Source organism: Ochotona curzoniae, unplaced genomic scaffold, assembly GCF_017591425.1.
Source record: "Ochotona curzoniae isolate NIBS_2020 unplaced genomic scaffold, NIBS_Ocur_1.0 contig_3432, whole genome shotgun sequence".
In the NCBI taxonomy this organism is placed as follows: Eukaryota; Metazoa; Chordata; class Mammalia; order Lagomorpha; family Ochotonidae; genus Ochotona; species Ochotona curzoniae.
In genome coordinates this window covers 22,767,629-22,780,000 of record NW_024465859.1, presented here as the reverse complement: position 1 = coordinate 22,780,000, position 12,372 = coordinate 22,767,629, and the positions used below count along the sequence as shown (strand labels likewise).

The 12,372-nt window shown below is 54.3% G+C and overlaps 2 protein-coding genes across 4 annotated transcripts; one reads left to right on the top strand and one right to left on the bottom strand.

Annotated features, from left to right (window-relative positions):
* Positions 1 to 976: 976 nt before the first annotated feature.
* Positions 977 to 6,339, bottom strand: NDUFS3 (NADH:ubiquinone oxidoreductase core subunit S3). Its single transcript, XM_040980248.1, has 7 exons — positions 6,239 to 6,339; positions 6,072 to 6,137; positions 5,375 to 5,472; positions 5,076 to 5,225; positions 2,782 to 2,907; positions 2,539 to 2,658; positions 977 to 1,222 (listed from the first exon to the last, which is right to left on the bottom strand). The coding sequence occupies exons 1-7, from the start codon at positions 6,300 to 6,302 to the stop codon at positions 1,055 to 1,057; spliced, it is 792 nt and encodes a 263-aa protein (XP_040836182.1). The 5' UTR covers positions 6,303 to 6,339; the 3' UTR covers positions 977 to 1,054.
* On the top strand, positions 6,255 to 12,344 carry KBTBD4 (kelch repeat and BTB domain containing 4). 3 transcript variants are annotated; one of them, XM_040980246.1, is made up of 4 exons: positions 6,255 to 6,448; positions 7,201 to 7,818; positions 10,361 to 10,467; positions 10,823 to 12,344. In XM_040980246.1, the coding sequence occupies exons 1-4, from the start codon at positions 6,430 to 6,432 to the stop codon at positions 11,681 to 11,683; spliced, it is 1,605 nt and encodes a 534-aa protein (XP_040836180.1). In that variant the 5' UTR covers positions 6,255 to 6,429; the 3' UTR covers positions 11,684 to 12,344. The 3 variants fall into 3 exon arrangements, with proteins under 3 accessions (XP_040836180.1, XP_040836179.1, XP_040836181.1); XM_040980245.1 differs by having other exon boundaries at positions 6,430 to 6,469; XM_040980247.1 differs by having other exon boundaries at positions 6,448 to 6,533.
* Positions 12,345 to 12,372: the final 28 nt, after the last annotated feature.

Here is a 12,372-nt window from a genome sequence, read left to right as displayed (position 1 = left end):
GCCCACGACTTTGGGACCCTGCACCCATGTGGGCTACCCGGAAGAAGTTCCTGGATCCTGGCTTCAAACCGGCATAGCATCGACCGTTGCGCTCACTTGGGGAGTGAATCATCGGACGGAAGATCTTCCTCTCTGTCTCTATGCTATGCCGGTCTGAAGCCAGGAGCCTCCTCCAGGTCTCCCACGCAGGTGCAGGGTCCCAAAGCCGTGGGCCATCCTCAACTGCTTTCCCGGGCCACAGGCAGGGAGCTGGAAGGGAAGCGGGGCTGCCGGGGATAAAACTGGCGCCCATGTGGGATCCCGGGCGTGCAAGGCGAGGACCTTAACCACTTGCACCACCACGCCGGGCCCCAATAAATAAATCTTTAAAATAAAGATTTATTTTATTTCAAAGTCAGATATACAGAGAGGAGGAGAGACAGAGAGGAAGACCTTCCATCTAATGATTCACTCTCCAAGTAACCACAATGGCCAGTGCTGTGCGAATCGGAAGCCAGGAACTTCCCTCCAGGTCTCTCACCTGGGTGCAGGGTCCCAAGGCTTTGGGCCGTCCTTGACTGCCCTCCCAGGCTACAAGCAGGAAGCTAAATGAGAAGTGGAGCTGCCGGGATTAGAACCAGCACCCATATGGGATCCCGGCACGGCACGTTCAAGGTGAGGACTTTAGCCACTAGGCCACACCGCCCCACAGGCTCCACTGCCTTGCCTGGCTCATCCTGGCTTCACTTCTGACTCCACATTCCTACTATGAGCACCCTGGGAAGTAGCAGGTGATGACTCAAACAGCTGAGTCCTTGCATCAATGTGGGAGTCTGGCATGGCGTTCCAGGCTGCTGGCTTCAGCCTCACCCAGCTCAGGCTGTTGCAGTCACTCGGGAAGTGTAAAGTCAGATGGAAGGTCCTTTCTAAGCTCCCCCGTCTGCTTTTCAAATACCTAAGAAAGGATTAAAACATTTACAAACCACACAGGAAGGAATGAGTCTAAGGACTTTATTTACAAGGACACTCAGTTGTGGATGAGGGGCATCAGGGGAGGCCCAGGCCATGCCGGGAGCTACTTGGCTTCTGGCTTCTTGTCCCCGGCTTCAAGCTTGAGACTCTCTGGGGGCTGGCGATAGGCTGGGAAAGCCTCCCAGGGGCTGTTGAGGTCGAACTTGCGGAACTCTTGGGCCAACTCCACAGGCTCTGCCACCACCCGCTTCACCTCATCGTCATAGCGCAACTGCAGGAGCAAAAGGCAGGCTGCAGGACTGAGGACTCTGCCAAGGCCGCGAAGCAGCCTGGCAGCAGGCTGTGGGTGCCTCCCCCAGCCCTCTTCCTCTGTCTTTGCTTCAGTTCCATCCCTCTTCAGCCTTCTCCCCCAGGTCACATCCTATCTAGTTGTCTGCACCCACCAGAACCATCACACTCCCAGTGCACCCACACACACACACACACACACACACCCCTGAGCTGTCTTGCCCAGCAGAATGGCTACTCAACCATCACACACGCATAGGGTGATGGTAAGCACCCACACCGTCAGGGGGCACACAGATGGCCAATACCACAGGAGGCCCTGTTGTTTACACCGTTAGGCACGGGCTTTCTCGTTACTAGGGGACCAGCTGGATAGGTTAGCATTTTCACATACAGGAGGTAGGAGGCAGGGCAAACCAGGAGGAGACAAGGCGGCAGGGGGGAAGCAGGCCTGTGCAGAAGCAGCTGGAAATGACATGAGCAGAGTGTGTGCAGCGCTCCGAGACAGGAGTGTGTGGGCGCTGGTGGAGCAGGCAACCTGAGCACCTCATAGCTCCCCATGAAGCAGGTACCCCTGCTGTCAATCCCCATGTGTGTGTCACACCATCCTCTGCCCACAGACACCTGCAGCACCAGGTGACTGTCCTGCACCGTGGCCAGATCAGGGCTGAAGGCGCAATGTGTGCCCTGTCCTGCCCCGTGGCCAGATCAGGGCTGAAGGCCCAGTGTGTGCCCTGTCCTGCCCCGTGGCCAGGTCAGGGCTGAAGGCCCAGTGTGTGCCCTGTCCTGCCCCGTGGCCAGATCAGGGCTGAAGGCCCAGTGTGTGCCCTGTCCTGCCCCGTGGCCAGGTCAGGGCTGAAGGCCCAGTGTGTGCCCTGTCCTGCCCCGTGGCCAGATCAGGGCTGAAGGCCCAGTGTGTGCCCTGTCCCACTGATCCAGAGCATGGTGACATAATCCTCTAATTCCAGGTCTTGGGGACACAAGGCTGCCTGGATCATTAAAATGATCACTACCAAGTGAACAGGCATTCACAACATACCTGGCATTACAGATGTATCATGTAATGCTCAAAATCTATTAGCACAGTTACAAATCTGTGAGTTAAGTCCATCACTGTTCTTGTTTTGCACAAGAGAAAACGGAATCGTAATCAAAAATGAAATTAGGGTTTGCATCCAGAATCTGTGCTTACAGGCTGCCACACACCTCCCCCCCAGACTCTCTGGGTCTGTGCCCAGGGTCCCCTGGATCCCCTGTGTGTGCATCCGTAAGGCTGTAGCACAATGCCAGGGCTCCTACCTCCACGTAACCAGACAGGGGGAAATCTTTCCGGAAGGGGTGTCCTTCAAAGCCGTAATCTGTCAGGATCCTCCTGAGATCAGGGTGGTTGGCAAAGAAGACTCCAAACATGTCCCAGATCTAGAAGGGAGAGGGTCCCAGGCCCCAGGCTATCAGGGCCAAACGCAGCAATGCCTGTGTCCTGTACTCTCCAGCAGTTCTGCAGGCCAGGCCCTGGGCAGGGTCCCTGGGAGTGGAACTCACCTCCCTCTCGTACCAGTTGGCGGCCTTGTGCACAGGGACAATAGACTCCACAGGCGTCAGCTCATCTGTGTAGGTCTTCACCCGGATCCGGGAGTTGAAGCGCAGGGACAGCAGGTTGTAGACAACCTACAGACAACACAGGAGCACGCTGCCCACAGGGTGGGGGGCTGCTGGGGGCTTCTGGGTGGCAGCATCAGCTGGGAGGACACCGGGCAGGTTAGAGGTCACCTTGGCACCTCTCATTCTATTCCGAAGCACAACATTTCATAATGCACATCATCCCATGACTGATGCGGGCAAGCTGCAATGCAGGGCACCAGCAGGCCAGCCCTCTTGTGCTGTCCCCTTTCTGGAGAGCTCCCTATCCCATCCCACCCCAGCCCTCATTCGAGTGAGTCTTACTCTCCCACTCACCCATCACAATTCAGCACAAACAGTTCACTGCCACTTCAGTTCCCTGCTAGTGGCCTGATGACAACAGTGGAGGCTGGCCCAAGCTTCTGAACCCCTCTTCCCCCCCGGGAGACCAGATGAAGCTACTGGCTATTGCAGCCATCTGGGGAGAGGAGAGGAATAGCCAGCTGATGGAAGACTTGTCTCTCTCTTTCTCTCTGTAATTCTTTCAGATAATAATAGTAATGAAGTAGAGCAGCTGGGACTTGAAGTGGTACTTTTATGTGATGCCAGTGTCATACGCAGTGGGCTTAACCTGGTGTGCTGAAACACCAGCCCCTTTTTAAGATTTCTTTCTTTTTTGGCCCAGCATGATAGCATAATGGTTCAGGTCCTCAGCCTTGAACGCGCCGGGATCCCATATGGGCGCTGATTCTAATCCTGGTAGCTCCACTTCCCATCCAGCTCCCTGCTTGTGGCCTGGGAAAGCAGTCGAGGATGGACAAAAGCCTTGGGACCCTGCACCCGTGTGGGAGACCCAGAAAGAAGTTCCTGGCTCCTGACTTCGGATCGGTGCAGCACCAGCCACTGTACATCTTAAATCTTAAATACATCTTAAAAAAAAAAAAGAGATGTATTTCTTTTTATTAGAAAGGCAGATGTACAGAGAGAAGGAGAGGTAGGGAAAGATCTCCTGTCTGCTAGTTCACTCCCCAAGTGGCCCCAACTGAACCACTTGGAGGAAGTTCCGGGCTTCTCACTGCAGACTGGTGCAGCACCAGCTGTTGCGGTCATTTGGGGAGTGAATCTCAGATAGAAAATACTTCTGTCTTTCCTCCTCTCTCGATATATTTAAATTTGCAATAAAATCTTTAAAAAAAAAATTTTTTTTTATTGTAGTCAGATATACAGAGAGGAGAAGAGACGGAAAAGATCTTCTATCCATTGATTCACTCCCCAAGCAGGCCCAATGGCCGGAGCTGCGCCGATCCAAAGGCAGGAGCCAGAGTCTCCTCCAGGTCTCCCATGTGGGTGCAGGATCCCAAAGTTTTGGGATGTCCTTGACTGCTTTCCCAGGATACAAGCAGGGAGCTGGATGGGAAGCAGGGCCGCCATGATTACAACTGGCGCCCATATGGGATCCCGGCGCATGCAAGGTGAGGACTTTAGCTGCTAGGCTACCACGCCAGGCCTGCCTGTTCCTTTCTCCCTCTCACCTACATAGGTCATTGATCTCTATGGTCAGATGTCTGCTTTGTTTGGGGATTCATGAAGGGTCGACATTAGGCACTCATACATTTTTATTATTTAAAAAAGTCAAGACAGAAGGTTATCTGCCTTCGCTAGTTCACTCCTCCAGGGCCAGAAATTCCATCTAGGTTCCTGTGTCTCCCAGGTAGGTGATCAGGGAGCCAAGTGCTTGAGTACCACCAGGGTGCACATTAGCAGGAAGGCAGAATGGCGAGTTGAGCCAGGATTCATCCAGAGTCTCTGATACAGGGTGCTAGGGCACCAAATGGCAGACTAACTGTTGTGCCAAAGCCCAACCCTGCAAATTCTTTCTTGCACCCAGTGTCTGCCAGGAGGAGGTGATCACCAGTTGCAGGTACTAAGAACTGGAGTGGCCCGGCCATCCAGCTCTACTACCACTTGGTCCCTATAGCCACCCTCCATGACGGAGACTACTCCATTTGCTTTCTGAACTTTGGTTCCCTAAAGTATAGAACGACTGTACAAAATATCTGAGATCACCATTTTTAGTGGCACGGCCAAGACTCAAACTACCGGCCTCCGAGGCTTGGGTGATGCTGAGTTCTGTTAGGAGGCTGCAGTTCCTCCACGTGACTGTCACCACGACACTATCCTGTGGCCTCTCTACCTGGTCAGATCTCCCAACTGACCTCAAAACGGTTCTGCCGGGTTGGGACGTCCACTGCCGTCAGGTCAGCCAAGGACTTGAACTGCGCATTGGTGTGGTCCCTGAGGAAGGTCAGCACTGGGATGACACCGTCGGGATGAATGCAGATCTCTAACTCATTGAAGCAGGACACCTGCAGGCAGGGCAGGATGGGAGGCAAGGCAGGAACACGCTCTCAGAGGCTGTCTTCAGCTGCAGACACCCACGTAGGCCCAAAAAAGAAGCCCACTTCTGTTTCTTTGACACACACTCTCACCCCCAAACAGCAGGAGTATTTGTTACCTGAACATGCTGGACGTATTTGGGCAGGATTTCAGCCACATACTCCCCAAAAGCTGACAGCTGCTTGTGAGCCACATCATTCCGAGGTCTGACAGTGGCTAGAAAGGAAAGTGCCATCAGCAAAGGACTGGGCCACACAAGCCACAGCCAGCTTCAAGGCCAGTCTCCCAGACTTATGGTGGGGTGTCCCCTAGCAGCAGGGATCCCTGCAGGTCCTGGACAAGGCTGAGGGTAGTGGGGCCCTTCTCCGTGGAACAGGAAGTGAGGGAGAACTTGGGGGAAAGGGCCAGGTCTCCTAACTCCAAGCCCGTTCATGGGGGGAGCCGATCGGGGTGGTCATCACGCAGCCTGAAACCACTGTGGGCTCACACATCACAGGCCGTGGAGGACGCAACGCCGCACCTCTGTCCTGCACTCGTCTGCGACCCCGGGCACTTTAGTTCTCAGGACGGATTGTTTCCTGATCTATAGTAAGAGCAGTTAAGTACTAGCTACGTCATGTAAGAACGAGGTGACAGATACGATCGGTGGCTGCCACAGAGAACACCGAGAGCGACTCGAAGTTCTGTTTGCAGTTAGAAAGGGTCAAGGGGATGGTCTGCCGGGGCCGCTGCGGACGGGTCCAAGGAGATGGCTCCAGTCGGCAGCCGGGTCTCCAACGGCAGGACGGGGACGAGGGCTGCCCGCACATACTCACGGCGCGTGTCGGCCGCGGCGCCCAGCTTCCTCACCGGCAGCAACCGCACCGAAGGTCGCCCTGTCCCTGCACGGGGAGACAGAAGGCACAGGAGCGCAGGGTGAGGCCTGAGGAGCCCAGTGTGCACTCCTAACCCTGGGCTCGGCCAGCTACCCCTTCCTGCTCACCCCTGGCCAGCGTCGCGGCCCCGAGCAGCCCGCGCCAGCACACCCGGCTAGCCCCGGCAGCCATTTTGCCCGGAGAAGCCGCACAGGACACGGACCCCCCAAGGGCACGGACCGGAAGCGGAAGTGTACCACAATCTTCTTCCGGGCGGACGCAAGGCCGGAAGCAGAGGTTCCGGATTCCGGGTACCGTGATGAAAGGAGGGAAGACAGGTGAGAAAAAGAGACGGACAGGTGGGGAGCGCCGTGAGGAGGTGGACGTAGCCTTTAGCTCAGTGTGACAGAGGCTGCAGAGAAGGTGAGAGGACACTGCAGAACCGGGAGGCGAGAGGAGGGGGGCAGGGGCGGGCGTTCTGGGTTCTGCGTTCCACACCCCTCCCCCGCTTCTCAAGCTCCGCTTTAGACGAGGCCAGGTAGGACTGAGGGGGGTGGGAAAGAACGGTTTCCTTGGCGACCGTTTCCCGGGCGACCTGAAGTGCCCTGGGACCCTGCACAGGGCGCTGGGCCTCTTCGTGCCCCGGATTGGGGACGGAGCCTTGGGGTAATCTGGGAAGTGGGGGGGTGGGGGGGGCGGTCCTGGCGGGGCCGGGCCAAGCCTCCACCTGCAGGGTCTGGACCCCATAGTTGGGACGAGAGGGGCCTTGGCCACCGAGACTTGGGAAGACAGACCCCTAGCTCTGAGCTCGGTCTAGTTGCTTAGCAAGGTTGGTTACCTTCGGCCGCTTTTGTGTGTTGACCTACATCCTGGCTTTTGTTAACATCATGAAAGGCGCATTCCGATTTTTCTCAAGGACACACCCGGAGTTGATTACATTGGGGGGAGTGAACCCAGCTCTGGTTTGAAAGAGAGGATCAGAGCTGAGGTCCCTGTACATGCCCATCTGCCACCATCTTCCCTCTCCTCCCTCCCTCACTGGGACCACTGGAGTCACAGCCTGGTCACCCAGGTGCCATTGTTTTTCTAGACAGCCGGCAGAAAGAGAAGTGGGCTGCCATGGAATCACCAGAAGAGCCCGGCACGTCCATGGACGAGAACTACTTCGTGAACTACACCTTCAAGGACCGCTCGCACTCTGGCCGGGTGGCCCAGGGCATCATGAAGCTGTGTCTGGAGGAGGAACTCTTCGCTGATGTCACCATCTCAGTGGAGGGCCGGGAGTTCCAGCTCCACCGGTTGGTCCTTTCGGCTCAGAGCTGCTTCTTCCGCTCCATGTTCACGTCCAACCTGAAGGAGGCCCACAACCGCGTGATAGTGCTGCAGGACGTGAGCGAGTCTGTCTTCCAGCTCCTGGTGGATTATATCTACCACGGCACGGTCAAACTCCGAGCTGAAGAGCTGCAGGAGATCTACGAGGTGTCGGACATGTACCAGCTGACGTCTCTCTTTGAGGAGTGCTCTCGCTTCTTGGCACGCACCGTACAGGCAGGGAACTGCCTGCAGGTGATGTGGCTGGCTGACCGGCACAGTGACCCTGAGCTCTACACGGCTGCCAAGCACTGCGCCAAGACCCACTTGGCCCAGCTGCAGAGCACCGAGGAATTCCTCCACTTGCCCCACCACCTGCTCACGGATATCATCTCAGGTGAGTTGAGGAAGGGTCCACATGCCTGGCTTCTTGGGCTGTGGTGTTCAGTGGGTGTTTCAGTTCAAGAAAGAGGAAACACACAAACACACGTAGATTCCTGGTAGGGGTTTCCATAATCATTCTTGCTGGCAGTTTAGATGGCTGCTGAGAACAGCTGAGTGGAGACTCAGTGTATTTTTGTTAGAGGCCCCTACTTACCCTCTCCCCCCCCCCCTTTTTTTTTTAGATTTATTGATTTTTAATGGAAAGGCAGATCAGATTTAGGAAGAGAAAGAGAGACAGAGAGCAAGCTCCTCCATCCACTTGTTCACACCACAAATGGACACATGGCCAGAGCCAAGCTGCCCCGAAGCTAGAAACCAGGTTCTTCCTCCAGGTCTGCCATGTGGGAGCAGGGTCCCAAGGCTTTGAACCTCCTCCACTGCTTTCCAAGGCCACAAGCAGGGAGCTGAATGGGAAGTACAACAGCTAGGACATGAACTGGTACCCATATGGGATGCCAGCACTACAGGCAAGGTACTAGCCTACCTTGCCACTATGCTAACCCCAACCTCTGCTTCTAATTCAGCTTCCCGCTACTGTGCTTGGGAAGCAAGAGGCGATGGCCCAAATGCTTGGGTTCCTGTCACCCATGTGGGAGATAAGGGCAGACCTTCGTCCAAGCCAGAGCTTGGCAGGCATTTGTAAGGGAGCCAGCAGAAGAAAGATCTTTTTTGTTTGTTTGTAAGATTTATTTATATTTATTTTTATTGCAAAGGCAGATAGAAAGATCTTCTAGCCGATGATTCACTCTCCAAGTGACCCCAGTGGCCAGTGTTGCACCAATCTGAAGCTGGGAGCCAGGAGCTCCTCCAGGTCTCCCACACGGGTGCAGGGTCCCAAGGCTCTGGGCCGTCCTCCACTGTTTTCCCAGGCCACAAGCAGGGAGCTAGATGTTAAGTGGGGCTGCCAGGATTAGAACTGGTGACCTTATGGGATCCCGGTGCATTCAAGGCAAGGACTTTAGCCTCTAGGCCACCGTGCCAGACCCAAATCTTGTTTTTTGTCTTTCCATCTAGCTCAGTGACTCCCCTTCAAATAAGAAGTACATAAGATTTAAATGGCTGTGGCCCAGCGCCATAGCCTAGCAACTAATGTCCTTGCCTTGCTTGTGCTGGGATCCCATATGGGTACCAGTTAGTGTCCTGGCAGCCCCTTTTCCTATCCAACTCCCTGCTTGTGATCTTGGAAAGCAGTCAAGGATGACCCGAACCCTTGTGACCCTGCACCTGCACGGGAGATCCAGAGGAGGCTCCAGGCTCCTGTCTTTGGATCTGCTCGGCTCCGGCCTTTGCGGTTGCTTGGGGAGTAAATCATACAGAAGAGCTTGTTCTCTCTCTCTCCTCCTCTCTGTTATCTTTTCAATAAAAATAAGTAAGTGTTTTTTTAAAGATTTCTTTTTAAAGATTTATTTATTTTTATTGGAAAGTCACATATAGAGAGAGTAAGATCTTCTGTCCGTCGATTCACTCCCCAAGTAGCCACAACAGCCGGAGCTCAGCCAATTCAAAGCTAGGAGTCTGGAGCCTTCTCTGGGTCTCCCACATGGGTGCAGGGACCCATGGTTTTGGGCTGTCCTTGACTGCTTTTCCAGGCCACAAGCAGGGAGCTGGATAGAAAGCGGGGCCACTGGCATTAGAGCCAGTGCCTATGCCTGTATGGGATCCAGGCACATGCAAGGCGAGGACTTTAGCCACTAGGCCATCTCGCCAGGCTCAAAGATTTATTTTTGCTGCAACATCAGGTATACAGAGAGGAAGATCTTCCATCCAATGATTCACTCCCCAAGCAGCTACAACGGCTGGAGCTGCATCGATTCAAAGCCAGGAGCCAGGAACTTCCTCCAGGTCTCCCACACGGGTGCATGGTCCCAGGGCTTTGGGCCACCCTCCATCAATTTCCCAGGCCACTAGCAGGGAAATGGATCAAGCAGGATACATACAGGCAGCTATATGGAACCCTGGCATATGTAAGGCGAGGACTTTAGCCACTATGCTACTGCACCGGACCCCAAATGAATGTGTTTTTTGTTTTTAAATCAGAAACATAAGGCTGGCACAATGGCTCAATTGGCTAATCTCTGCGTGCAAGTGCCAGCTTTGCAAATGGGTGTCTTTTTGTGTCCTGGTTGTTCCACTTCCCATCCAGCCCCCTGCTTGTGGCCTGGGAAAGCACAGCACGGCCCAAAACCTTGGGACCCTGCACCCGTCTGGGAGACCCGGAAGAGCTCCTGGCTCATCAGCTCAGCTCCATCTGTTATGACCACTTGGGGATTGAATCAGTGGATGGAAGATATTTCCTTCTCTTTCCCTCCATCTCTCTGTTAATCTACCTTTCCAATTAAATTAAAAATCTAATAAAACAAGGCAGTTTTAAGTTAGTTTTATACACACACACTCACAATGGTGATCTATAAAGTGCTCCATGCTTTTGGAGTTCCCTGCTCTCTCCGATTTCCGTCAGATTATCGCTGACTGCGCCTTTCCTCCGGCTCTCACAGATGGAGTTCCGTGTTCCCAGAACCCAACAGAGGCAATAGAAGCCTGGATCAATTTTAATAAAGAAGAAAGAGAGGCTTTTGCAGAATCGCTAAGGACCAGCCTGAAGGTAAGGCGGGTTTTTGAAGATCTGGTTCACCACCCTCTGCGTGTGCTGGGCTGACCCTCTGGGGGCTACTGAGTCAGCTAGCTCTGATGCCAAGCTGTGAGCCACCCAGCTCCTTGGGAGAACTGCGTTTTTATCTGGGGGTTCATTCTGAGCACGCTGTGTATGCAACACTGGCTGGCCATGTTCTTTGAGCAGCAGATTCTGCGCCCCAATACAAAATGCCTACATCAAAGTGATTCCAGGAGAGTGAGGTTACACATAACCCCTCTGGGGACGTGGGCTGGGACCTTGGGGTGTGCTTCTTGGGTGCAGGTTGGAGAAGGACTGACTACTTGTGATTGATTTTGGCTTTCAGGAAATTGGGGAGAATGTGCATATTTACTTGATTGGGAAAGAGTCCTCACGTACCCACTCGCTAGCCGTGTCCTTGCACTGTGCGGAAGACGACTCCATCAGCGTGAGCGGCCAGAACAGCTTGTGTCACCAGATCACGGCTGCCTGCAAGCACGGAGGCGACCTGTACGTGGTGGGAGGCTCCATCCCGCGCCGCATGTGGAAGTGCAACAATGCCACAGTCGACTGGGAGTGGTGTGCACCTTTGCCCCGGGACCGGCTGCAGCACACCCTGGTGTCTGTGCCCGGCAAGGATGCCATCTACTCCCTGGGTGGCAAGACCCTGCAGGACACCCTCTCCAATGCAGTCATCTATTACAGGGTGGGTGACAATGTATGGACAGAGACGACCCAGCTGGAGGTGGCTGTGTCGGGGGCCGCGGGGGCCAACCTCAATGGGACCATCTACTTACTGGGCGGGGAGGAGAACGACCTGGACTTCTTTACCAAACCCTCCCGACTCATCCAATGCTTCGACACAGAGACAGACCGCTGCTACGTGAAGCCCTACGTGCTGCCCTTCGCAGGCCGCATGCATGCTGCTGTGCATAAGGATCTGGTGTTCATCGTGGCTGAGGGGGACTCCCTGGTCTGCTACAATCCCCTGCTAGACAGCTTCACTCGGCTCTGCCTTCCTGAGGCCTGGAGCTCCGCCCCGTCCCTCTGGAAGATCGCCAGCTGCAACGGAAGCATCTATGTCTTCCGGGACCGCTATAAGAAGGGGGATGCCAACACCTACAAGCTTGACCCCGCCACTTCAGCTGTGACTGTCACCAGAGGCATCAAAGTGCTGCTTACTAACTTGCAGTTTGTGTTGGCCTAGGCTGGGTGGGGGTTGGGGGAGCAGCTCGCTCCTGTGTTCTCCTGTTTTCCAGCACCTCCCCCGAACCCCCATTCAGAGTAGCATTCTTTGAGGGTCACTCCTCTGCCCTCCCATGAACCCATGGAGGTGTCATCTGGGCCTGTAGAACTGCTGCTGCCCAGCTGGCCACGGGAGCTGCGGGAGCCAGCCCCCACTCTGCTGGCCGCTGGCAGCAAGCCCTCTCACAGATCAGGCACAGCCTCACTTTGCCTGATCAGTGGTCCCAGTGCAGAAGAAAGGCTGCCCAATCTTGTTCCTTTTTTTCTCCTATTTCCTATGAAATGGCTATTTGATAATTTTTCCACACACACAAGAAAATTATGTGTTCAAGTTTTCCTTCAGGCTTGGGTTGTGAGACTAAGCTGAAGATGTACTTCACCAGCAAGAGTCAACTGTACAATTCAAGGTGTTCCTTCTATTATCTACTCACCTGTCGAGAAGTGGAACTTTGGCTTTATTTTTGGCTTACGCCAAGGGATAAGCCTGAAAGTTGAAAGGATTATTTCTGGCTGATTGCAGAAACATTTTCAAACTCAATTATATAAGGCCTCTGCTCTTTTTAAAACCTCTGAGTTACGTGCAGATCTAGGAATCGTTCCTATAAATAAAAGGTTCTTTTGAAGGGAGATGCGTCTGTTGACTTCTGAAGG